The 26,510-nt window shown below is 33.0% G+C and overlaps 3 protein-coding genes across 3 annotated transcripts in view; 1 reads left to right on the top strand and 2 right to left on the bottom strand.

Moving 5' to 3' along the window:
* LOC144852205 (uncharacterized) overlaps positions 1-20,351 on the top strand; it is a 54,940-nt gene extending 34,589 nt beyond the window's left edge. Inside the window, exons 6-11 of the mRNA XM_078709959.1 lie at positions 595-763; positions 12,394-12,521; positions 12,960-13,144; positions 13,592-13,698; positions 14,084-14,228; positions 14,528-20,351. Coding sequence (XP_078566085.1) covers positions 595-763; positions 12,394-12,521; positions 12,960-13,144; positions 13,592-13,698; positions 14,084-14,228; positions 14,528-17,288 — 3,495 coding nt within the window. The 3' untranslated portion in view covers positions 17,289-20,351. The remainder of the gene's footprint in view (positions 1-594; positions 764-12,393; positions 12,522-12,959; positions 13,145-13,591; positions 13,699-14,083; positions 14,229-14,527) is intronic.
* Positions 1-26,510, bottom strand: part of LOC144852227 (cell growth regulator with RING finger domain protein 1-like) — a 249,540-nt gene that overhangs the window by 171,796 nt on the left and 51,234 nt on the right. The gene's annotated exons all lie outside the window — the stretch shown is intronic.
* On the bottom strand, positions 21,399-25,303 carry LOC144852240 (protein FAM177A1-like). Its single transcript, XM_078710017.1, has 5 exons — positions 25,139-25,303; positions 24,605-24,793; positions 24,168-24,234; positions 23,877-23,974; positions 21,399-23,567 (listed from the first exon to the last, which is right to left on the bottom strand). Exons 1-5 carry the CDS (start codon positions 25,184-25,186, stop codon positions 23,436-23,438), a joined length of 534 nt encoding a protein of 177 aa, XP_078566143.1. The 5' UTR covers positions 25,187-25,303; the 3' UTR covers positions 21,399-23,435.

Genomic DNA, 26,510 nt, shown 5'->3' with positions numbered 1-26,510 from the left:
TATCTCTCTTTAATTGGCGCCTTCCCGTTTAATCTAATTATAAAGAACCCCTCCTTTAGGATACCTACTCAGGGACACACTCCTATTAAAGGGACATTACTATTAAGGGGATGCTTATGCTTGGTTCCCACTAGAGACAAGGAAGTAAGCGCAATGTAAGTGATTTGACCAATCACAGGTAATGGATTATTGTCAGTTGTCATTGGTCAACTTGCTTGTGTTCCTTCTACGTCCATGGGGTCTCTAGTGGGAACCAGGCTTTACACATGAAATACTGTTATTGTAGTTTAACACTATCACCAACCCCTATATTATTAGGGGTTCTACTGTATGTATATTATTATTATAAATTTAAAAATTGTGATTTCATCAGAGTTGACAGTATTGTACCTGTTTACTAAAGCTTTTTCTACACTATCAAACTTTATGTGACAATAAAATGTGATGTGCCCACATATGGACATGATGATGTCATATCACTACCATATTTGGGCTCATCACACTTTTTTTGTCAAACTACTTTGATAGAGTAGACATAGCTTAACAAAAAAAAGAATTAAAATTAAAATTAATTTTTTCTCAATTTCATTTCAGCATGATATGATTGGCAATAGTATAATTGATTACATTCATAAGGATGACCACAACCAACTCAAGAAACAGTTCCAAGTGAAAATACCCGGCCGACAAACATTCAAAGGTTACGGGTTAGTTGATGATGATGCTCCGACCTCAATGAGTGTCAACCTGGTAGATGAAGATGGTAAGTATAGGTTTCTAACTATCCGTAAATGGTATAGCCTTCGACTATGCATTTTCTATAAGTTTTTGGTCCCAGTATAGGTTTCTTTCGATCCATAAATGGTATAGTCTGTGACTATGCATTCTCTATAAGTTTAGCTACTGGTCCAACCAAGTACAGGTTTCTCTCTATCTGTAAATGGTATAGTCAGCGACTATGCATGTTCTATAAGTTTCTGACATGACAGAAACAACTCCACTCTCACCATTGCGCCATATCATAAAATAATTTAAATAGCACATTACACATACTAAGTCTAAACATAGAGAGTGAAAGTTCTTTTTTAATTTTTATTCAAATTCCAAAGATCTTCCAAATTCACTAGGCCAGCATAGTTCAAATCATTACAAAGAAAAAATATTTAAACTGGAAATTGTACATTATTGTACGATATTGAAACCAAAAATTGCACTCGAGGATCAAGGTCACTGGAATAGAGTGGGGAGGCAACCCTTGAATTACACCCATTGTGTATCACCATTCACTCAGAAATCACCAAGCTAGTAAACAAGATCTATTGTTGTTGCGGTTGTGATTTTGAATGAGACATACAAAGTTTAAAATCTTGGTTCTTATAGCAATAATAGAGCCAAAAAAAAAACGTGACTTGTAAACTCTTTATCAACCCGGAATATTATCGACGCTCCATATTTAAATATAATTGTTCTGGCTAATCATTTGCCTTGATTTGATATCACAACCCCTATAATTGGACACCTTCAGAATCCAACAAGTCACTGCATATGTGTGTCTGTACTCTGGTGTGCTGGTCCATTTAGCCTATTCTATTGTGCACAGACAAATGAGCATCGTTTGGTGGCAGCACTCGACACAAAGGGAAGAAGAAAGTTCCTGTATGCTGCAAGACACAGGTTATTCCCTCCACATTTTCAAGAAAATTGTACCCTAAAAAAAGCCTCGAGTGAAGTATGCTCTGGCTTAGGCCTACTCTAGACCAAATTGCCAAAACCAAAATAACAGCATAATAAAAGTCTGTGCCTTCAGTTAAAGCAAAAAAACTTGCTTTTATTATAGCAACCTCAGCATGCCATACAATCTAATTGCTTGTGTTTAGGTTTAGGTTGTTTATCCATCAAATTAATGTGAAATTTATTATTCAATTGGTCAAACAAAATCAGTTTTATGTTGGTACACAAAACAGAGAATAAAACCTTTAAACATATTACAAGATACCCTCATTTTTTTTATTATTTTGTAATTCATTGCATAATCTACTATTAGTAATAATATATACAAGGCTGTAGGATTATTAGCTGACCTTCATCGTCTTTGACAGTTAGAGGTTAACAGTGACACTTGAAATCAAAAATACTGTAAAGCCATCTAATAATAAATACATAATGAATGTAGAAAGGTTACTCCCACTCTTTTTGGTAGAAAACTTATTATAGTATTATTTCATGCATTGTTAACTTTCGTTAAATATCATAATTTAAAACTTTAAAAAAATGTATTTTTGGAAACCAGTTTTCGTAATTTGTTTAAATCAAAGGCCGCATTTCAATAAACCATGGATTATATCATCATACCAATTAACATTTATAGGTTTTTTAAAGGACTGCTTTCTAAAGGAAAGAAAATGTTGTTCTTTCAAAATTTGGCATTTAATTTGTGTTTATTTTGATTAGAAAAGGGTCCTAAGTCTTTGAAATTTATAAATTTAGACAAAAAATAACTGGCTGTCAGAAATGAGTTTCTTGTAGTTTAATCAGAATAAACAACACAATATTTGTTTTTAGAACCAGTATTTCAGACAATAAAATGATATGAGCCAAAGCATTAAAATTAAAGGGTAAGCACCTAACCACAATACCATAGTTCAAGTAGTTGATTATTCTTGTCAATGGGCTTTAATGGCCTGGGAGTTGAAGTTCATGGTTTTGGCTTTCCGTTTATTGTTGCTAGGAGATCATCAAGGCTGTCTCAGAATAGAAGATATTTAACATAGAATATATTACACAAAAATCTTTTATTTCAGAATATGGTCCGTAGAAAGTATAATTACGCATAAATTAACAAAAACAAACTGTACTGACTATTTACTACAAGATGACGTGCTCTCATCTCAAGATGGCATTCCACCTGGAGAGCATCTTTGACTTAAATAAAACGTTGTCTATAATCATCTAAAACATTATTCAACATCATTCACTTGAATTAAGTTTAAACATCATGCCATATATCAAGTCAAAATTCAACTTTTTTATCCAACAAGGATCAAAACATGTTTGTTCTTCCCTGGTAACATACATTTAAATACAATTTAAAATTACAATATATTATCCTTCCTAAAACAAATATTGTTGGATTTCAGAAATCTAAAGTATAATGTATTCACCCCATTTTATTTCTTTGATGATCATGTTATGCCTTTACTTTGTATTTATAGTGATCTTAATGAAGGTTTAAGGATAGAAAATGGCATGTCGTCAACTTTAAGTGATGTAGCTCGGCCTAGTTATTATACCAGGTTAACAAACGGCCTCATAATAATTTTTATTGACTAAGTATTCTAGTTTTATAAATGTGTTAAAAATCTTCCTAAAAGTTCAGATGCAAAAAAAAAAATGTGATGTGCCCAAATATGGTAGTGATATGCCCAAATATGGTAGTGATATGCCCAAATATAGTAGTATTTTTTGGCACATAAAGTTTGATAGTGTAGACAGAGCTTGACTGTATATTTCTGAATTCTATGTTTCAATTTGACGCCAACCATTTAAATTTTGATATTGCAAGACTTTTCCAAGTTGTTGTATGTAACTGTGTTTCTTTGGCTTAAAGGACCTTTCATATGGATCGACTACTTCCTCTTCACATATGATCCGTTGGTGTCTTTCCAGCAATTTAATACTGATTCACATGTATAGAAATCTTCCAAAATGTTTCAGATTTTTAACTTGGTCTAAACATGTGAAAGCTTATTCATTGATGTAAAATTCTTGTGGCCGAGTCCCGAACTACAACTATTGGTATCTTTGAGTGCAACTTTCTTGATGAGGTTTTTACACAACGTTTTCATTACACTTAGTGTGTGAAAGCATTGTAACTCTGTTACTTGTTAAGTACATTTTGTTACTCTGGTATTTTCCACTACTTTCACTTTTTTTTTGGTCTTTATATTTTAAATTATGTATATTATGTATATACGGTAATATTTTTTTAATGTTCAAAATTGCAGTTATTTATCTCTTTAACGAATCCCTGTCACTAAATGATTTATTGCAGCAATATATAAGATGTCTTTTAAGATAAATAACTTAAATCTACCAGCATATGTATTGTAATTAATACGCTATGTATTTGTTATCATGAAATATGGGTTATATTTATCTCTGTCTACACTATCAAACTAGTTTGCCAAAAAGTGTGATGTGCCCAAATATGTAGTGATATGACATCATGTCTATGGGTACATCACCTTTTTTTGTCATATAAAGTTTGATAGTGTAGACAGAGCTTTTGTCAATGTCAATATTGACATTTTATCATCATCATCATTATAATCATCATCATCATTATAATCATCATCAACATCATTATAATCATCATCATCATTATAATCATCATCATCATTATAATCATCATCATCATTATAATCATCATCAACATCATTATAATCATCATCATCATTATAATCATCATCATCATTATAATCATCATCATCATTATAATCATCATCAACATCATTATAATAATCATCATTATAATCATCATCATTAAATCATCGTCATCATCATTATAGTCATCGTCATCATTATAATCATCATTATAATCATCATCATTATAATCATCGCCATTGTCAATGTCATCGTCACCGTCATCATCATCATCATCATCATTATAATCATCATCATCATTATAATCATCGCCATTGTCATCGTCACCGTCATCATCATCATTATAATCATCATCGTCATTCTATCTATATTATATTAAATTTTATAAACAACCAAAAATGGTGATCCATCATATTCATATACTGTACATGTTTTGGTATTCTGGTTTCTGGTTGAATGATATAATAATAATAATATTTATTCGGCAAAAGTTCTTAAAAGTATGTTTTACATTTCATCTTGCCAGGAGCAAGTAATAGGCATGAGCCCAAACAGAAAACTGCTCTTACTCCATCATTATTATAAAATACAAAAAAAAAACAAAACTAAAGTAGTACAAATTGATTAAAAACACAACAAAGTTGCATGCTATTATTCAATTTTTTATAGTAAATTGTTTTTATTTTTATTATACTGGTCTTTATCCATTTCAATGTATTATTAATAATTATGAAAATATGGTAAAACCATTTTAAAGGATCGCTTTAAAAATGAGATTAATGACATAATAATTGGGTCAACAAAGACCTCAGGTGGTATTGTTTAATTGTTAATACCTTAGAATACTCTTTCTTCTTTATATCTTTTGCTTGTGGGTCTTTTCAGAGTTCATAGCCAGTGAGAAGTAAGTTCACAGTATGAGGTGTCCTTATTAGCATTCCTGTATGATTACTTTTTGCCACACTTTTTACCACAAAACTGAAATCAAAACTGACCTTCATCTGACCTTTCATTATGAAATCATAGACCGAAAATAAAATCAGACGTTCCAACCGCCAGGTTAACAATTTCGGGAGGTTTACATTATTGTTAACGAACGAATTTTAGACACGTTTTAATGGATATGATGAATGATGAATTCGGGAGGCTCCTGGAAAAATAACGAGGGTTGGAACATCTGAATAGTCAGTTTAGTAATGTCTATGGCTCGTTTCTTTGGGCAAGGAAAATTCTCTTTTAAAACCGCGTTTTAAAATAACTGCATCTTCCTTGGGTATATTATTTTTAAATTATATATTATATAAAATATTATGAGGACATTATTTAAGGTGTATGCTGTTATGTTGAGTTTGCATGGATTACCTAACTTGTCAAGGTGACTGGTTCAAATCTAGCCGGCTACTTTTGCTAACTATTCAAAATTCCATTCTCTCAATAAAGAAAACTCCTTTTTCTATGCGACATATATCAGGAATTAATCAGTCTTGTTTTTTGTACAATTACTGTACATAAGCAGTTATTGCATAATATATCCAGGGTTGTATTTTCATACAAAATCCAATGATCCTATTGGAGTACATTACTCTGTATTGTGTGTATTTTTAGTAGCCTATTCTATTAGCATTCTACTTCTCTGCGGCAAATGGACATTAGCAAGTAATAGACTACTGTACAGTAGTGGTCAAAAAGCTAGAGTAACTCACTGAACAATTACTTTATAGCAGTTTTTGCATAATATATCCAGGGTTGTATTTTCATACAAAATACAGTCCTATTAGTCTGTATGATGTATTCTATTAGTATCACTCTACTTCTCTGTAAATGGACATTAGCAGATTATGGACTACAGTAGTTAAAAATAAAATGCTGGTCAAAATCCCAGGGTAACTAAAAGGAAGAGATCCAATTTGTCTTGATTTGTTGGTGTTACTTTATTGGCTTACATGGTTGAATAGTCGGTTGTGAATTGATTTTCGAGGCTTTCATATCATTATGCGTAGTAGACAAGGTATTGCAAAGTGTGTTGCTTGGACATTTAGATAGGAACTTGTTCCAGAGGTTCCCTAAAGGAATTGCCTTCTACTCTGTCTACACTATCTACACTATCAAACTTTATGTGACAAAAAAAATGTGATATGCCATATATGGACATGTCACCACTATATTTGGGCACATCACACTTTTTTTCAAACTAGTTTGATAGTGTAGACAGAGCTTTGGATTGTTTCAGAGGTTTAGATAGGAAACTGCGATCTCTTTCATTTGACATACAGTAGAACCCCTCCTTTCGGGCATCCCTATTCAGAGGACGCTTAGTCAGGTACCTTTTCCAATCAAATCAACCTTTTAAATTTGCCTATTGAAACTTGTACTTTAACTGATGCCAAAGAACCAATATATTCAAATTAATTCTCCAAAACAATGGAAATGCATTGCTTACTTGAAATTCAAATTAATATATCTTATTATAATAATGTCAGAGTTCATTTATGAAGTCGCCAAACATCTGCCCATGCTCACAAATGAGAGTCATTTATTTTGTTCACATTCCCAATACTTCTTTTTTCCCCAGTTGTCCATCTTTTTTTCCACACAGTAAAAACAAAAGTCAAATGCACTCTCTAAGAAATTGAACACGTGCCAACTTGGTCTATAATTATTTTTTTAGCAATTTGAATTAGACAGAATGTGCAGCCTATTCTTGGAGGTTTGCCATACTATTTCTCGGTTAAATGATAAAGACATGATTTGATTTTCCGGCTTTAATAAAAAATACTTTATAAACTAATAGGTAACTACTTTTCTGTTAGGATAAATAAAGTCAAAAACGTTTCAAGAGTTGTCAGTCCTTTTGTGCGCGGTTATTCCTTTCGTGTGTGGTTATTCCTAGTAACACGTTGTTTGCTCTCCAGTCGGTTTGTTTACCTGATGTATGACTTGATTGATGCCGGTTCACTGACATGGCAGGCATATCTGGGGACTTGAAAGTAAGCATAATGATACTATAGACATATTTGATTGTTTTTTAACCCCAAAATTCCAGCCTTACATAATTCCAACTTTACATTACTTCTGTCTTACAATACCTAGGGTAACTCCAGACTTACAGTACTCCAGCCTTACATTACTCTAGACTTACATTTCTCCAGCCTTAGATTAATCCAGACTTGCATAACTCCATACTTGCATTACTCCAGACTTACATTACTCCAGACTTACATTACTCTAGACTTACATTTCTCCAGCCTTAGATTAATCCAGACTTGCATTACTCCATACTTGCATTACTCCAGACTTACATTACTCCAGACTTACATTACTCCAGATTTACATTACTCCAGATTTACATTACTCCAGACTTACATTACTCTTGGCTTACATAACTCCATAAAATTGCATGACATCATTCCAGTTTCCATCGTTGGGAGATTGATGTGTAATAATGATATTAGGGAATCAACAAGCATGTAAGAGACATGGGTTCAAGACCTGTCTGTGTATTGCTTGTATCCTTAATAGGAAGAATGCTTTACTCTCATTGCCTCATCCTTCGGATGGGAAGTAAAGCCGTTGTTCCTTTATACATACAATGATGAACTTTGTACTAGAACAGTATACATTTTAACAGAAAGCAAGCAACTTTGTTGTTCAAAGCTAGTTAGAGTCAACTGGATTTCTTGATTGTCTTATTATGGATCAATCAACTCACCTAATGCTTACTGAACAATCATAATTAGGTGATCAGTCTGATAACAGTTGAGTGACCCTAACGAAAACAAGGATATTGATAACTCTACAAAGCTGTACGTTACCAAACGGTCTACGATCAACAGAATAAATTACTCTTTCATGCGTTTTACAGCTTTACTTTCGATATCGAAGAATAAGCGGATCAAGCCTGCATAATAATTTAGCAAGGGACTTTCTAGCTATGATGTTTCTTTTGTTGTTTTTCTAGGGACTTGCGCATTTTAGCTGTTATAAAATGAACTTTCTTTGTCTATTTCCTAGGGACTTGTGCATTTTTAAGTATGTTGTAATGAAAGATTGTTCACTTTCTGTCTTGTTATTTTCATGAAATGATAAAATAACTAATAATTTCTTTTAGTATAAAGTTAAAAAACAACTTTAGTGGTAATCAGCTACTGGTATTAATTACAGTAGAATCCCTTGTTTGGGATACCTCTATTTAGGGGACACACTGTCAGTGACAGTGTCACACAGGGAAAATTTCTAATGAAACTAACAAGGGGAAATATATGTTAACTCGGCAAACAGGACATTGATATTATTAGAGGAACATGTTGGGTCCAAAACATGTCCCCTTAAAAGGAGTTCTATTATTACATTTATAAAATGTATTGTTGGTTACTAATTCATGTTCTGTGCAAAACACACACAAAAAGTGATAAATTCATTATATTACCAATAAATGACCTTGGTCAAGGTCCAAAGTTAATCCATTGGTCAATCCATTGGTCAGCATTATTCATTTAATATTTACATAACAGTCAATCCATGGGATCAATATTGAAATCCAACACTACAGATTTACAAACATATGCTTCCTGTTATAATAGTGATCTATTCTGTTTTTTGATATAGATTTTTTGTTTTTTATATTCCAATGCAAAATAGATATAGTATAACCCAAAAGGTGACATATCCCAACAATACATTACTTGAATAGGGATGTTCCCTTTGTTTATTGGTTGGTCATAGTTTTAAAACATATATTTAATATTGCCTTTTGTTTCAAGTGAATAGGTGACAACTGAATAGTGACATTCCAAAGGTATACAGAGTATGTATTTAGTACATTTTTATTTAAAAAAATTCATTTGACCCAAACAATCACAACATAATTAAAGTAAGTATTAAATAAGTAAGTAGATACAATACCCATACTACAGAAACTATACAGTAATGTCTAGGGATGCATTTGAAATTACTTAATGGTGCATTCAGAGTAAATTATTGGGAAGTACGTAAGTAAGTTGGGATGTTACGATGATAGGCCTGGTATTAGAAAGGGTTTAAACTAAAGTGTGTAGATAAAAATGCCAGACAAAATGAACTCTAATGGCTTATTATAGTGACTCATTATATTCAGCCTTGCCAATGTCTGAGGATTGCCCTAAATAACTGATATTGCATTGCAAAGAGAAAGTAATCCAGTTGTTGTTTAAAACATTATCAGTAATATTATAATCTTATGTAACAATAGAAATTAAGAGCCTGTTTCTATTGGACAAGAGAATAAGTTTTTTAAATTGTTCATGAAAAGATTTTTCAATCCAGCGGAAATGGGTCAACACTTTTAAATTAACTGACCTTTACAAGCAGTTTCAAAGACCATAATACTAATAGATTCCGATCATTAAAAATTATTCTTAAATCGATTTCCATGTAGCATTTTTTAGCTTAAACGCAACCATGGTCTAATTTCAACTTTAACCCTAGGTCGAAATGAGGTCAGCTCACACTGAAAACAGTGCCAACATTTCACATCCATACTTCTGCGTAACAAACTGTGTTGTGGGTAATGTCCATCATTTCAAAATGAACGCTGGCCATCAGATTAGTTTTATTATAAAATTTTTCTTTATTCACGACTATAATATTTTATAGCATCATCTACTGTCGCCACTGTAAATTTATTTAATCCAAAAATGAAGAATTATGACCATATTATAATTTAATTGTAAGCGGTTTTGGCTAAAGCACAAGTAAACATCTTTGTAAATAAAAAATAGATTTAGGACGAGTTAGGTGATCCACACAAACACAAAATTCACATTGAAAGATGTGTACAGAAATTGTATGTTCTTGCAATCATATGACCTAAAGTTTTTGACGAATTGGTAACATTTTGTGACTCCCATTAATTCAAATTTTTTATCAATGATGACATCATTAAAATGATTAAAATAAGACATAATTTGAAAAAGTATTGATTGGAGGAATTTGGGAGATCGAAGAATAAAAGAATTAAAAATTACAAACGAAAATTGAAATGGCCATTTATGATGATGTCATACATCCGATAATCCAAAATTCATATTTAATGGACACAAGTACAACACAATGAATGTTACTAATCATAATGTCTAAAAATGAATATTTTACAAGGAAAGTAAAGTAAAAATTGCTTTACAATGTGCAACTTTTATTGCTTTTACCGACTCTTGTGCTAAAGCTCGAATTTAACCCTTCGTTGTTCAATCAACAGCTCTGGTGAAAACGAAAGTAGAGATATTGTTTGTAAATCAATTGGTGTTTTGTTTGGATATGGGTCACTGCAGGCTGTTTGTGACCCTTGTTTATGTTTTTACCAGATGACAGGAAATACTCTGTTCCTCAATGGGTTTGACCAGTGCTTGGGATGCAACTGTTTTACACAAAACAACACACTTCTAAATATAAAATACTGTAATGCACAAATGAAAGTTGCACAATATATCCTCCAATAATTAGGCCTCCAATTATAATTAGGCCTCCAATTAGGCCTTTTAAAAATTGTGTTGTTACTCAAGCATGTTATTACCCAAGAGGACATCTTTCATTTTATTTTAAAATGGTGATTATTACAAATTATATTGCAAATATGTTTTATTTTTCTTCATTAAAGTCAAGATTATATGCATTAGCAAATTTTATTAGAAGTAGCTATAAAGACACTAAACATTGTTTTTGACACACTATACAAATAAAGTTTCCCTCTGAGGAAATTGTATTGCATCAATTAAAAAACATTGTTTTTATATTTTTTCTTTTTTTTCATGCAGGCCTAGTTTTGCAACAAAAAAACTACTGATGCAAAATCTAAAATTGGAAAAAAATTGGAATTTTAATTCGCATTTACAAAATAATAATAATATGTTTTAGGTCTTCTTTCAACACAGAATTTGTATTTGATACAGTGAAACCCCTCTTTTGAGACAGATGATACCCCTATTAAGGGGACACTTTAATGGGGGTTCTACTGTAGAGCAATGTTTTTACTGTGCCCTTCTCTGTACATAGTAATTTCTTAGCTTGTTATAAAGGTTACACATTATTTTTGTTTGAATTAGTATTGTCATAAAGTATTTTTATAAAATAAGTAATTTGGTGTCAGTGACATTTAATGACATTTAAATATTTTCTGTGTACACAATATGTGTTGTCACATATTGTAATGTATAAACTGCTGTCAGGTTTGTTTAACATACACATGCGTTAATCAAATGGTGTAGCATAAATTTAGTTGTAAATGTTGAACTCTAACATTTGACGCAGCATGTTTAATTTGTCAAAATCCTGACTATTTCTGGTAACAATTTGTTTACTCCCTTCGACAAGAAAGCCATTTGCAGAGAGTTGTGTTTAATATTTAAGTTACGGCGTTCTATATATTTCACTTTAACTAGTTGTTTGATTAATTTGACATTTTGGTATAAAGAGTTTTAGTTAATATGTTTATTTATTTTAATATTTTAATTTATGGAATGTAACGTATAGAATGGAAAGTAAACCAGATTTGGCTAGCCTTTTTTTTTGTGTAAATCGATGGAAAATGAATATGAGTACATTAAGATTTTACAGTATTACTGTTGACTGAGTATAACCCCATGCTTGAGTATATTCACAACCAACCCCAGCTTTCTACAAATCCAAGCAAATAAGAAAAATAAATATTTATAGACTTAAGTGAAATACTTAAGGGAGATAATTTTCCTGGATACAAAAGCTTATAGAGAACCTTAGTTGCACCTGATAAACCACCATTTTAAGGGCTATAAAGATCAATCAATTTATTCCATAAAACTAAGGATTATGTACAAAAAGTTATGGAAAAGGGAACTCAATTTTTGTTGAGACCCTTAAAAAACAATAAAATAATAAGAATTTATTAATAACAATAACAACAAAAACAAGAATAAATTACCTAAAAAGAAGATGATAAATAGTGAAATTTATACAAGTATAAATCTATATATCATTTACAATATCTCTTTTCTTTTACAGCTGCCAACGATAATGAGGAGAACAATTCATTGAAGGACTACGTTCAGGAGAGGCAGTTTTTCTTGCGTATGCGGTCTGTGCACTCACGCCGTGGAACCAGCAACAAGGGGAAAGTGGTTGGTTATAGGGTGAGTACAGGTGGTAACAAAAACATAATCTATATTATCATTAGGGCTAGAAATCTCTTTTGTATCCACTAGCAAGCCTTTCCAAAATGAGCAAAATAACTTACAGATTGCTATAAAAAAATGTCAATACTGTGGTTATCAGTGACCTGATGTCGATAGAGATGTAAATGAAATAAGCCGAAAACGGTAAAGTAAAACAGCCAAAAACAAGTTCCAAACTTCCGTAAAATATACCTTCTATTTAAAATAAATAAATTAAGAAATAATAACGATGGTAAATGAAAAGAAAAAGAGCAGCTATGTTGATTATAAAAATGATTGTATTTAAAATAAATAAATTAAGAAATAATAACGATGGTAAATGATAGAAAAAGAGCAGCTATGTTGATTATAAAAATGATTGTATAACTAATTATATTTTGTGTGCTTTATTAATAGGTTGTACAATTTTCTGGACGCCTCAAACTCAAGTGCTCATCCAATAGCAAAGGGTACAGCGTTGAAGGCTTGATATGCCTCTGTCGACCGATCCTGCCACAACCAGTTGTAGAGATGCGGATGGATGGCAATATGTTTATGAGTCGACATGGAATGGATATGAGCTTTACTTTCTGTGATGATAGGTAAAGTAGTGGCAGTCCTGAGGGGTGTCACTCTTAAATATTTCTATATGCGGAGCTGCCGCATTTACGGGGTAGCACAAAGTGGGGGAAAATATTTCTAATTACAGGATGGATAAAGTATTTAATAATTTATCGTGCTAATAAACTAAGTCTCATTTGAGGCTTAGGGAGTTGAGTTGAAAGAATTAGTTACAACCTTGGCACTAGATTGGAAGGGAAGCATGTTAACCACCAAGCTATAGCTCCACTACTATATTTCTGAGGACTTGGTGGCACAAGTGTGGGAAATGATGGGGTGAAATTAGTCCTTGGCCTGTCCCATGTCAAAATGTCACAATTTTAGCTGGAACACCGAATAGCTCATCACTAAAGCCTAGTTACAAATATTGCACCCTCTCTGGTTTTTCCCTTGGTTTCTTCTATGATATGATTTTATTTATTATTTAGGATTATCACCCTAATTGGGTATGAACCTCAAGAACTAATAGGAAAGACCGCCTACCAATTCCATAATCCTCTTGATGCAAACAAAGTTAGTGATTGCCATGCAAAACGTAAGTAGCTATCGTACAATTTCATTTATAACCCTGAGAATAGTCATACAAAACTGCATACAATTTGGGATGGGTGGTAAAATCTTAAAGCCGGTTAAAGAAGGTTATTTAGAGTTGTGGAGATTTGGGTTATCTAGATTGTGAGTGCGCGTGTGAACAGGCCCCTGAATTTGGCAACATATGTTGTGATAGTGACCATGTGTGAACTCAACAGAAATATAATTTATTACAGAATTACAAAAATTGGCATCTCTCTCAATTTAGATAAGGATTGAAATTAGCTACCACATCATGTTACATGTTTTCAATGAAAATAGATAGACTTTGACCATTCAATAGTAAGCTGACCATTTCATAACATTATTTTTCAATCTTTCTATGCTAGTTATCGTGAAAGGATCAAGTTCCACTAAACACTACCGTTTCCTTGGTAAGAATGGTGACTGGGTTTGGATGCAGACAAAGGCAACAATTATCTACAATACCAACAACGAGGCACAGTATGTTGTCTGCATGAACTATGTCATTGGGTGAGTAAAAGCTCTATCAAATATACTGTGACAACAAAAAGTGATGTTCCCATATATGGACATGTATGATGTCATACTACTACCATATTTAGGCATATCACTACCATATTTAGGCATATCACTACAATATTTGGGCACAGCACACTTTTTTTGTCAAACTAGTTTGATAGTGTAGACAGAGCTTTATAGATAAATTTATACACCAATGATGGTGCTGTTACTATCTATACTTTTGTGTCACCAGTTTATACACATTTATAGGAAAAGAAACTTAATTTTTTAAAATCTATTTTTAACAGGCAAGAAGAAGGAGAGAAATTCCTTATGCTAGAACGTCTTCAAAATAATGAGACTGTTCTTGGAAATGGGGTTTCTTCACCAGGATCTGACATGATGGAGATGGAAAGAGTCACATCCTCTCCAGATATCATTGAGGTTCCGGAGTCATCGACAACAATGTGCGATGCTGACATTGCTAAATTGATACCGCAGCCGGTTCTTGATAATGCTGTTATCAAGAAGCCTTATTGTCCTCCACCAACATTGAACATTGCTGCACTTCTGAAACAAGAAGTTAATGACGATTGTCCAATTGAAATGGATGTTGGTATTGAAAAATCATCAGCTGTGAATCCTGCATCGTTTAATACCTTCCCAGCCCAACAATCTGCATCAGCAGCTGGCCCAGTAGTCGACACAAATACGAAGCCACTAATTGTCAATAAACCTTCTGTTGTTGGACAGGTTGAATCCAATAAAATAAATTGTCCTGTCTTAAAGGAAGAGGCTATATGGCCTGTTGAACAATTAGGTTCACCAATGCACAGTGAACATAGTTCAGAAGGTAGTTCCAATGAAAGCCCTCATGGCTCACCGGAAACTCAAACACATCAAAGTAGTAAAAGCACTACTATGTTGTCAATCGCGGAAGAGGATAGTGTTTTCAATGACTTGATGGAAATTACTATGGAAGATTTACAAAGCTCTGAATCACCAGATATTCCAGGAAATCTTCCAGCTGGTGTATCTTTCAATCTCAACAGTCCTGACAACTTAAGTCAGCTGATGAGTCCTGGCATCACGATGGAATCAGTCGACAGTCCGCTACAATACGACGACTTGTTTGATAAAGCGAATGTTTGCAAAGTGCCAGGTATTCTTGAAAAGCTTCTAACCAGTTGTCCGCAAAGCTGTGATATAAATACCGATACTAATACTGCATTGGAAGATGCAATGAAAATGAAATTTCCACCTAATAGCGGTCAAAGTAACTTTATGAATGTAACATTTACAAAAATTGACAGACCACAAAGCTCTAGCCTTCCAGAAGATATTGCCAATTTTACCCTTGAATATAACATTGAAAACATTATGGACAATTCTGCTGCTGATGCAATGATCTCAGCTGGTATATTTGATTTACCTAAACCAGCTGATAATGAAGGCGTTATCATTACTGAGCCCACAGATCATGATTTATCAACAGGCACTCAGCTGCCACAAGAATCTCTTGATGAGTCTAGAGGTTATGTGAATGGGCAAACGACAAATGATGCCCTCTCAGATTCACTTGATTATGTACGAGAACAAAATCAATTGGCAGCCTCACCAGAAGGCTCTGCGCATAGTTTACCATCATATATTAACTCTCAAAAAATTAATGTTTCTCCACAAGGAATTAATGTTACTCCGCAAGGAATTCATGTTTCTCCACAAGGTATTAATATTACTCCGCAAGGAATTAATGTTACTCCGCAAAGAGTAAAACATGCATCACAAGAGTTAAATGTTAATACTCAAGGACTGAATGTTAGTCAAGGACTGAATGTTACTTCATGTGGAGTGAATGTTACTCCTTCTGAAAGTAATGGTACCTCGCAAGGAATGAATGGTGTTAATGTCACACCACAAAGAGTAAATGTTGCCCAGCAACGAATGAATGCTCCTGTCCCACAGAACCACAATGTTGGTCATATGTCGCATCAAGTTCCTACAGCCCATGTAACAGATCGTATATCAAAACTTGACATCAAAGATCAAAGTTCACCTACTAGCATGGCAGGGCAACTAGATTCTGAATCTAAACAATCGTCAATACTTCATTCGTTACTCACGCGACCTGGCTGCAGTGGAAATGTACAAGGAGCTCATGGTGGTGATTTCAATATTCTGTCCAATGGAAATGTTGTCCAGGGGCCTGTAATGATGAACAACAACATGGAAGATCAGCAATTGCTGGAGCAATTCCAGAAACATCAAAAACGTCTTGAAGAGGAACAAGAACGCCAAAGATTACTTTTAATACAGAAACATGAGCAACAGAAATTGGACCTACAGGAGAAGCATCTGGAGACATTTCTGAGAAGACAGCAGATTCAGAGAGAAGATTTTGAGCAAACCAGGACACATATGTTCCAGCCTCAACAACAGCCAATGATGGTTAATCCAGTAGCAAGGGAAAGCCATCAGCAACAACAACCGGTACAGTTCAACCATCAACCTCCAGCAGTGCCGCTTGTGCCGGAGGAAGAAATGCGCAAAATATTAAGTGGTCCACAAATGAAATCAAACCCTATGAATCATATGCCGCAGCAACGTGTGGTTCAAACTAATGGAGTGCGACAACAACTAAGTAACAATATGTTATACCATGGACAAGTACCTCATGAGAAGCAGGTGAATCTATCAAATTCACAACCCATGGCTTTTACACAGCCTCAAACTTCTCAAATGATGAGCATGTCTCAGAATCAGCCAATGTACATACAACAGCAACAACAGCAACAACCTGCCATGTACAACATTGTCAAAGACTCTAACCAGTTCCAACAATATGATGGCCAAACATCTTTACCTTCCAGACTGCCACCGCCTTACCCTTTACAAAACCATAAACAACACAGTCTGTTACTGCAGCAGCAACAACAAATGCCGAACATACGGCAGCCCAACGAGATTCTCCACATGAATCAAGTGATAAACGTTGTAGACAGTACGGACTGTGACCTCTTTGCAGCTAACCACGCTGCCAACAGTTGCATACTTCAACAGTTTAACTGATTCTCATCAACATGTAGTCTGCTTTTTACAATCATGTGATCAATTTGGTTTTTTTGAACTGCTGAGAATAATTTTTTTAGAACTAAGAATATTTTAATTATGATTTGTAAATATGTAATTTTGTGCAGGAATTGATAAATAAGATAAACTTTTCTTTTATGCAGATTTTAATTTGTCCACTTGCTTTTAAGTGTTGTTGCTGCTATTCTATTAAGTATTATAACGTTTGGTAATTGTTTAACAATTTGCTCTTTCTTCCGATGTGTAAAATTGGTTGCAGAAATATATGTGAGCAGTGTTTATCATTACACAGTTGCAGCTACATTTTTTAATTGAATCTTTGCAGCTAAAATTATTTTACTTCAGCTTGTATGCAACTTGTTCTGATAAATGACATCAATGCTTTTGGTTGCAAAGATATATTGTGTATAATATCACTTTGCAGTTTGGAAATTCTCTTCTGTCAAATGTAATATACATTTATATGTGTATATATATGCAGCTTCTTAATAATTTTAAGTTCCGATTTGGTTTGCAAGTACTGCTGGTAAGTCAATTGGTTTTGCAGCTTCTTGCAGCCCAAGTTAGGCTTTCAACGATTGTGAAACTTATGGCTATGGTTGCACTTTGCAGCTTCACCTATTACTAAGCATTCATTCACACTGGAATTGGAGTGTTGCAGTGTTTTTACTATCAACATATTTCCAAGTATTTGGCATAGGAAGATCCAGTTGGAGGGGCTTGTGGTACCAGGCTGAGCCCCCCATCTTCCCTTCCTCACCCTTCATTTAAACATTCTCTATTTGCCACTCTTTGGCTTCCACATAAAGTTATAAAAAGTCTGCAAATTTGTATGTACTGACTTGGCCCATCCTCGTGTTAGCTATCACTCCATTTCCATGCAATTAGGCATGTTCACATCAAGATGTTACCATTTTATTTTGTAATTGAAAATCGTATGAATCGGCAGGTGTGAATGCAGCTTTACATTTTTGGGCATTTACATGGGCATTGAATGTTATGATGTGGTGTGTGTATATTGGTTTTCCATTAAAGCTTTAAAAAATATGTCAACCACCATGTTTGTTGAAAATCTACTAACATGGTTTTTTTAAAAAACCTAATAGAAATAATGAATGAAATGGTAGGGTGATCACAAAATTGTTTGTTTAGTGTACTGATCTGGTAGGCTGGCTGCTGTGGGTCCGTTGAGGGTCTATTCAAATTTCCTCAGTTTCCAGTTGAGCTTGAGAACCATTTTCCTTTATACAGCTTATTCAATTAGGGTGATTGCACTTTCTCCAAATTAAAACCCTCCTTTTTTTCTTAGTATCCCCTCTTAGGGGGATTATAAAACCATCAAATTATTACGGGTTCAAAGATTATGATATAGTTGAACGCACAATGATTATCGATTGGATAATCAAGATTTTTGTTATACATTAAGAAAAAAAATATATAATTTTGTTTTTCTATATGTTTATTTTCGCTGTTATAAACATTTTAAGGGCATTAATTAATATTACCTACAAATATCTGTTACAGCGGAATTCATGGTTAGGGACACCCCCTATTTAGAGAACATTTTCCTGTGAAATGAATGAATGAAGGGCAATGCTGTATATATTTGAACACTACAGTCAACTGTTGACATTTTGTTGTGTCCTCTTTAAGGCTCTATCAAACTAGTTTGGGAAAAAAAAGTGTGATGTGCCCAAATATGGTAGTGATATGACGTCTATACGGGCACATCACATTTATTGTCACATAAAGTTTGATAGTGTAGACAGAGCTTTATACCTCCCACATACAAGTTCTTGTTAGGTTTTGTTGTTTTTTTTAAGGGGAGGGGACATTGAACTACACAGTGAATATGTACATTAGATTTTTACAAAAATATTTAGAAACTGTACCACATATTTTGATAATTAATTTGGTACTAACAATGAATTTTTAAATTAATGATCTATTAATTAGAAAGCATAATGGGAATAGAAAATATTATGTGCAATTCATGTGACCAGGATTGTCATGGTAATGTTAAAATTGAGACATTTATTTGAATGAATTTTGTACAAATTGTATATACGTGTAATATACCTGATTTGTGGGATAAATTAAGGAACCATGTCAAAATTATTCTACTGCAGTTACTGCAGTTACTCCATTTTGTTTACGTTTTAACCTGTTAATGCAATTATTTAGCAAGCTTTTTTAGAGTTAACATCGATACATCCTTACCCTTATAAACCTCTACATTGAAACAACTAAACATATATGTTATTACAGTTTAAAAAGTAGTAACTGCAGTAGTGATTTTGACATGATTTCTAAGTAGATTAAAAAAGATTGCATTTTTAACCTTATTTTTCGTTTTTAAACATACCCTTTCTTCTGTTGTTTTGTTTATAAAAATGTATGTAAACTGCTTATATTTTTTTTGTTTATAAGTAAATTCTCATTTTTTAATATGGTGATGAGAGTAGTCACTAAGAAGAAAAATTGTGTGTTGAATTAATTATCATATCCATTAATAATCCTATAGCTAATTAAAAAAGTGTTTTGTATAATTGTTCTAAAGTTATCAATAGTTTTATATAAACATATAGCCCAGAGATAATATTGTAATATAATGTTATGTTAGCACTGTAAAAATGTGTATAATGAATTAATAACTATCACTACATTGACGTTTACAGAAATGTTGATGATGAAACTAAATCATGGATAATATTCAGTTATGATAATAATTGTCTATGATTTTACTAAGAGACCAATTATGATATTGTGTTTATTAGTACTAATACATATTTTTTGCTGCAAACGTATTTTAGATAACATAAAAGGCATATTCTGCTACTGGATACTTTAGGATGATTGTTTTTATAGTTTGGACTTTTTTGTAAAAGCAGTATCAAAAGCAGTATTTTTTACTTCTTTAATTAATCCTGTACTGTATACTATTATTAATTAGATCATTAATAATTACAGTAGATAATGTAGTGATAATTCTGTTCATAACATTGAACTGATGGTATTAAAAATGAATGTATACTAAACCTACAGTAGTTGTTAGAGTTGTTTACTTTCTACAGGTGAATGATTGTGAAACAGGGATTGTAAAGAGACACAAAAAATGATCTTAAGATAAGTGATGCCACAGCATATGATGAAGAACCAAGACTTTAGGTGAAGAGAAAGAATGGTGATAGGAAAGATCTAAAAAGCATGTGTAAAGATAAGTGATGCCACAGCATATGATGAAGAACCAGGAATGTTGAGAAGAGAAAATATGGTGATAGGAAAGATATGAAAAGCATGTGTTAGATAAGTGATGCCATGGCGTATGATGAAGAACCAAGAATGTAAGAGAAGAGAAAGAATGGTGATAGGAAAGATCTGAAAAGCATGTGTTAGATAAGTGATGCCATGGCGTATGATGAAGAACCAAGAATGTAAGAGAAGAGAAAGAATGGTGATAGGAAAGATCTGAAAAGCATGTGTAAGATCAGTGATGCCACGGCATATGATGAAGAACCAGGAAGGTTAAGAGGAGAGAAAAGATGGTGATAGGAAAGATCTGAAAAGCATGTGTAAGATCAGTGATGCCACAGCATATGATGAAGTACCAGGAATGTAAGATAAGAGAGAAAGAAAGGTGATAGGAAAGATCTGAAAAGCATTTGTAAGATAAGTGATGCCACAGCATATGATGAGGAACCAGGAAGATTAAGAGGAGAGAAAGGATGGTGATAGGAAAGATCTGAAAAGCATGTGTAAGATCAGTGATGTCATGGCATATGATGAGGAACCAGGAAGGTTTAGTGGAGAGAAAGGATGGTGATAGGTAAGATCTGAAAAGCCTTTGTAAGATCAGTGATGCCACTGCATATGATAAGGAACCAAGAATGTGCTACCACTATAACTCTGTTGTCAGTGTGGCAGCTTCTTGTGCAGTCTTGTCTTCAACAATGGATTGAAGCAGCAGGCTTTGTTTGCATTAGGTCAAATAATGAATGCATTATATTCATTAAATGGAGAAAATATTAGTGAATAATGAATAATTCTCAGTTTAATGGAAGTCATTCCCAAACAATATAGACCTTATAATAGTGTAGCATTTCCAAAGTTTATTGCACACAGAAATATATAATCAAAATGTTAACATTGCAGTAAATTATTACTAGTAATTCATAGTAATAATATAATATAAATATCATACTCATAATATAATTGTATGAAATTTTAGCAAAATAAGAAGACATTTTAAATATCGACAGATGTCATTTTTTTTATAATGATTTGACAGGTTGATTCTGTACGCACACTGTTTATAGGTGAAAGGAACCGAGTATTTACATTGACGTTCTAAACTTTACATTGAATCAACTTACATGGCAAGATTAAAATAATTTCTTTTATGACAACTATGTTTTTTCACAATAAACATCAACTATTAAGATATAAAATTATCAAAATATAATAATTACAGTAGAATGCATTCCTTAGGGACACTTTAACGTTAACGAACCAGGACAACATATGTAAAATAATGTTTACATCCTACTCCTATTTAGAGGACACCCTTATACGGGGCTGACCAATCACAAGCAATGAATTATTCTGTCACTTGTCATAGGTCAACTTGCTTGTGTCGCGTCTTAGTGGGAACCAAGCTTCAAAAGGCTTCCACTATACAGTACTTGCTTTATGCAACAAATATATGGAGGGATTATATGTTGGCACTTGAAATAGTATGAAAGAAAATTATTTTGGAAACTTTCAGAATAGAAAAATAGTTTTATACACATTAATACTAAATACTGCTAATAAAACTAATTAATACATTAATAATATTCATACATTTTTAAATATTCAAATTTACAGATTGTGAAGAATTTGATTCTCTTTAAATGATTGTAAACTATGAAGAGAATAAAAATATTAAATACAGCAAAAGTAAACATACAGTAAAAATATGAATTTTAAAACATACAAATAAAACTTAACTATAAAAAGTACTGTATTAAATACAGTCAAAGTAAAAATACACATATGAATACATATACATTCATTGCAATCAAATACTGAAACATAAGTATATGTTTACATTTTGGTACTTTTTTTTATTACGCCTAGTCTACAAACTTTGCCACTGTTTGGAGAGGATATTTTAAAACCACAATCTATGTTACTGTAGGCCATTTTTCCAGTCTGCAGAATTACATGATTAAAAAGGATTTGATTCGCTGAGTTCACAAATCAAAGCGAACTAGTTTGTCAAGCAAATGCATGACCCCAACTTTGCAAAACTTTACTTTTCTAGAGTTTCTAAAAATGTTACCAGTGTAGACTAGGCAATCACTCTGTCCACCTACAGAATCACATGACTACACAGACTGTGATTTGATTGGCTGAGTTCATAAATATCAGCAAACTAGCTAGCAGGGATGTGGCCTAACTTCTTCTGCAGTTTGCCAATGTTTTTCACCTGGTCTACATTAGCAACGTTTTCTAGTGTAGATTTATTTTTTTAGGTTGGAGCAAGGAAGGCAACAGCAAAGGGTGAATTCACAAGACGTACGTGTGATGTCAGCCAGAATGTGGATAGGCAAGATAGATGTGTAGGTATCAGTTTATACTATAAAAACTGTGTAAAATAATGGTGGTTTTTGACTTCACAATATTCAATACATAGTGCATGTCTTTATAGTAGAAATCCCCAACTTATTTATAACCACAAATATTAAAGATGTATTGTCCCCCAAAATCATGAAAAATAAAGATTTTTAAAATCGGACTTTGAATAGGCCATTTTGCAGTTTTAATGAAGTTGTTCACTTCCATATGAAAAAAAACGGGGGAAAAATATTATTTGACCTATAAAAAGACAAAATAAACAGTTAAATTACCCAAAAACTCATTGTCTTCCAGACAATTTGACCATTTTTTGCTTTAAATTACATTTTTCTCAGGTAAATACATTTTTTTCAGACCCAATTTTTTGTGAGAGTGAATAACTATTATGTGACATTAAAATAACATATTCAACAAAAAAATTTAAAAAAATATTTTTTTAGGGGGACAATATATCTTTAAACTGTATGTTTGATGTTTTGATATTAATTGCTTGTTTCTAACTACAAGTCATATATTGGATGACGCAGGATCACTTCCTGTGTTTCCTTTATCCGTGTACATTTCTTTCGCATTCATTTCAGCTACTCTATTTTTTTCCTCTTCCCGTTCCTTCATCTCTTCATCGAGTTCCTCTCTTTCCTAATAAACATAGAAGAAGAAATATTTTTAAATGATTTGAATTTATTTTTAATTGAAGAGAAGAGACACAAATGAATTTGACAAATGTATTGTTAAAGTACTTTGATGTTTTATAAAGTTGGGAAAGTTAAGAGATAGGTGACATCGTTTTTAATAGTCAAAATAATCCATATACTGTATCTATATAGATAAAAGTAAAGTGGAATCCCATGTTCAAGTAAAATCCCACCCACTAGCAATTTAGGCTAAATTCAGCAGATAAAAGACAGGTGAATTTCATTGTAAATGCAATTCAAATTGTAGACACACCTCTTCTTTTAGTCTGTTGTACTCATCAATAGCATACTGATATTTAGGCGACGTAATTCCGAGCCACCAAGCAAACTTCTCTCCTACTACATCACAAACTAAAAGAACAGAACAACAATTATTAAATAGTAAAGTAAGTTTGTGTTTTTGAGTGAGTAATGAGTTAAGTAGTAATGAGTTGAGTAGTAAGCAATATAAGCTGAATATATATGTATTATATTATATGAACACAGGTTATTTTTAATTGTTTATTTCAGAATAAAGTGATAATAATATTATTAGGTACAATACCGGACAATGTTTTTGTCGCTCCAAGCACACAATAATACCATAAATATGGGATCCAAGTCAATGTTTTCTGTAAAACATAAGTTATTAGTAAAAGTTAAGCTAATGAATTGGTGACAATGATCTGTAAGGAATAGAAGTAGAGGAAACAATCGGACATGAGGAGGAGGACATGAGGGTCAGTTTCTGTAGGTAGGGGTGCTACTGTACTTTTGCAAGTAACTGGGCATAAACATCATGGTCGGACACTGACCATTAACGCAGGTGAATGTTTGTTACATTGGGTAAGCTCAAGAGATAGAGTTGCGAAAGTGCAGTAGCAACGTGGTTAGGTTGTTATTCTAGGCCTGCCCAATTGTCATCAGATATTATTGAAATCAAATAGGCCTAGATGAGAAATAAAGAGTAAGAATATGGCTCCTCAAGATGGGTAAACATACAGGGTCTATTTTGGGTTCAGCATCAGTTTCATCCTCTTCTTCATCTGAACTGAACTCTTCGAGAATTCCATCACTAAAATGAAGCACTCGTTTTGGTTGCTTCTTCTCTTCCAATGTAATTGCTTCAAATTCTTTTTCAGGTGGAAGGGCTGCTGACAGTAACCCACCCTTGTTGCCTATCAACAAAGTCTGAAATATAAATAAGACACGAATTGTCAATAATAAATAATAATATAATTTTATTTATAATACTGTAAATAATTAATATAATTAATTAGGTTGTGAATTTTATGCCTGTACAGTACAAAAATACAGAAATCCAAAATACAGACTATCTAGTTAGGTCTAGGCTAGGGCCTAGCTGTGGTCACTAGGCCTAGTAGTATAGAAACTTGTTTAGGCCTATATAATGGGCCCGATCGTCCATGATGTGCCCGATCTTCTGTGCCCGCCTAGGCGCGCCTAGCCTAGATACTAATAAAACGAAACCGCGGCCTAGGCCTAGCTATTCTTGTGAAATACAAAAATAAATACCTCGTTTGAATCGGAATTCTTGGATGGTATGTCCGATTGTTGCTGCATGATGTTATTTTAATAGAATATTTTTTTACTGTATAACATGCGAAAGAAAGAGAGGGGGATACTTAATTCAGAGTGGGATACACAAAATGTTAAAATGTTTGATGATGATCGCATCAATCAACTTCCGGCATTTCTGTATGTAGCGCCGCCAGGCGTTTTGATACATCGCGGTCGCGTCTTTTTTCGGTCGCGTTAGTAAATCATCATTATGGCTAGAAAAATATCCCATGACATATATAAGTAAGTTTTCTTGTCGGATAAATACTATAAATAAATGTATTTTATCTAAAAACCTGACTTAGATGTTCAGGCAGATATTAGATACCTGATAGATATTACAGACTGTCACATACTCACACTTTTTTCTTCCCCTCTGCCTATCAATATTGGTATAATTTGTTTTATAATAATTGTATTGAATTGATTTATTGATTGATTATTACCCATAAAAAAAATGGCCATTTTTGAAAAAATCCTTGTACTATGTACTATGCTATAGTAACCAGTTTTATCGAAAAATAAAAAGGTCGAAATTTGGCAATTTTTGAAAAAAATCCCTGTACTATAGTACAGGGAAATTTTCGAAAAATTGCCATTTTTCGACCCTTTTATTTTTTGACATAAATGGTTACTATAGCACAATAAACATGCACAGAGTCCAATAATGGCTTATGCGCAAGTCAACTATGCTATAGTAACCAGTTTTATCGAAAAATAAAAAGGTCGAAATTTGGCCATTTTTGAAAAAAATCCCTGTACTATAGTACAGGGAAATTTTCGAAAAATGGCCATTTTTCGACCCTTTTATTTTTTGACATAAATGGTTACTATAGCACAATAAACATGCGCAGAGTCGAATAATGGCTTCTGCGCATGTTTATCTATGCTATAGTAACCAGTTTTATCGAAAAATAAAAAGGTCGAAATTTGGCCCTTTTTGGAAAAAATTCCTATACTATAGTACAGGGAAATTTTCGAAAAATGGCCATTTTTCGACCCATTTATTTTTTGACATAAATGGTTACTATAGCACAATAAACATGCGCAGAGTCGAATAATGGCTTCTGCGCAAGTCAACTATGCTATAGTAACCAGTTTTATCGAAAAATAAAAAGGTCGAAATTTGGCCATTTTTGAAAAAAATCCCTGTACTATATATAGTAATGGGAAATTTTCGAAAAATAGCCATTTTTCGACCCTTTTATTTTTTGACATAAATGGTTACTATAGCACAATAAACATGCGCAGAGTCGAATAATGGCTTGTGCGCATGTCAACTATGCTATAGTAACCAGTTTTATCGAAAAATAAAAAGGTCGAAATT

This window comes from Antedon bifida, chromosome 9, assembly GCF_963402885.1.
Source record: "Antedon bifida chromosome 9, ecAntBifi1.1, whole genome shotgun sequence".
NCBI lineage: Eukaryota > Metazoa > Echinodermata > Crinoidea > Comatulida > Antedonidae > Antedon > Antedon bifida.
Note: the sequence above shows the minus strand (reverse complement) of the source record. Positions and strands in the feature narration are given on the sequence as shown.

Excerpts from the sequence above, each read along its gene's own strand:
- LOC144852240 (XM_078710017.1), bottom strand. The coding sequence starts at position 25,186 with ATGCAGCAACAATCGGACATACCATCCAAGAATTCCGATTCAAACGAG. Across the intron at positions 24,794-25,138 it reads AGAATTCCGATTCAAACGAG|ACTTTGTTGATAGGCAACAA; the intron begins GTATTTATTTTT and ends TTTATATTTCAG. Across the intron at positions 23,975-24,167 it reads AGCGACAAAAACATTGTCCG|TTTGTGATGTAGTAGGAGAG; the intron begins GTATTGTACCTA and ends CTGTTCTTTTAG.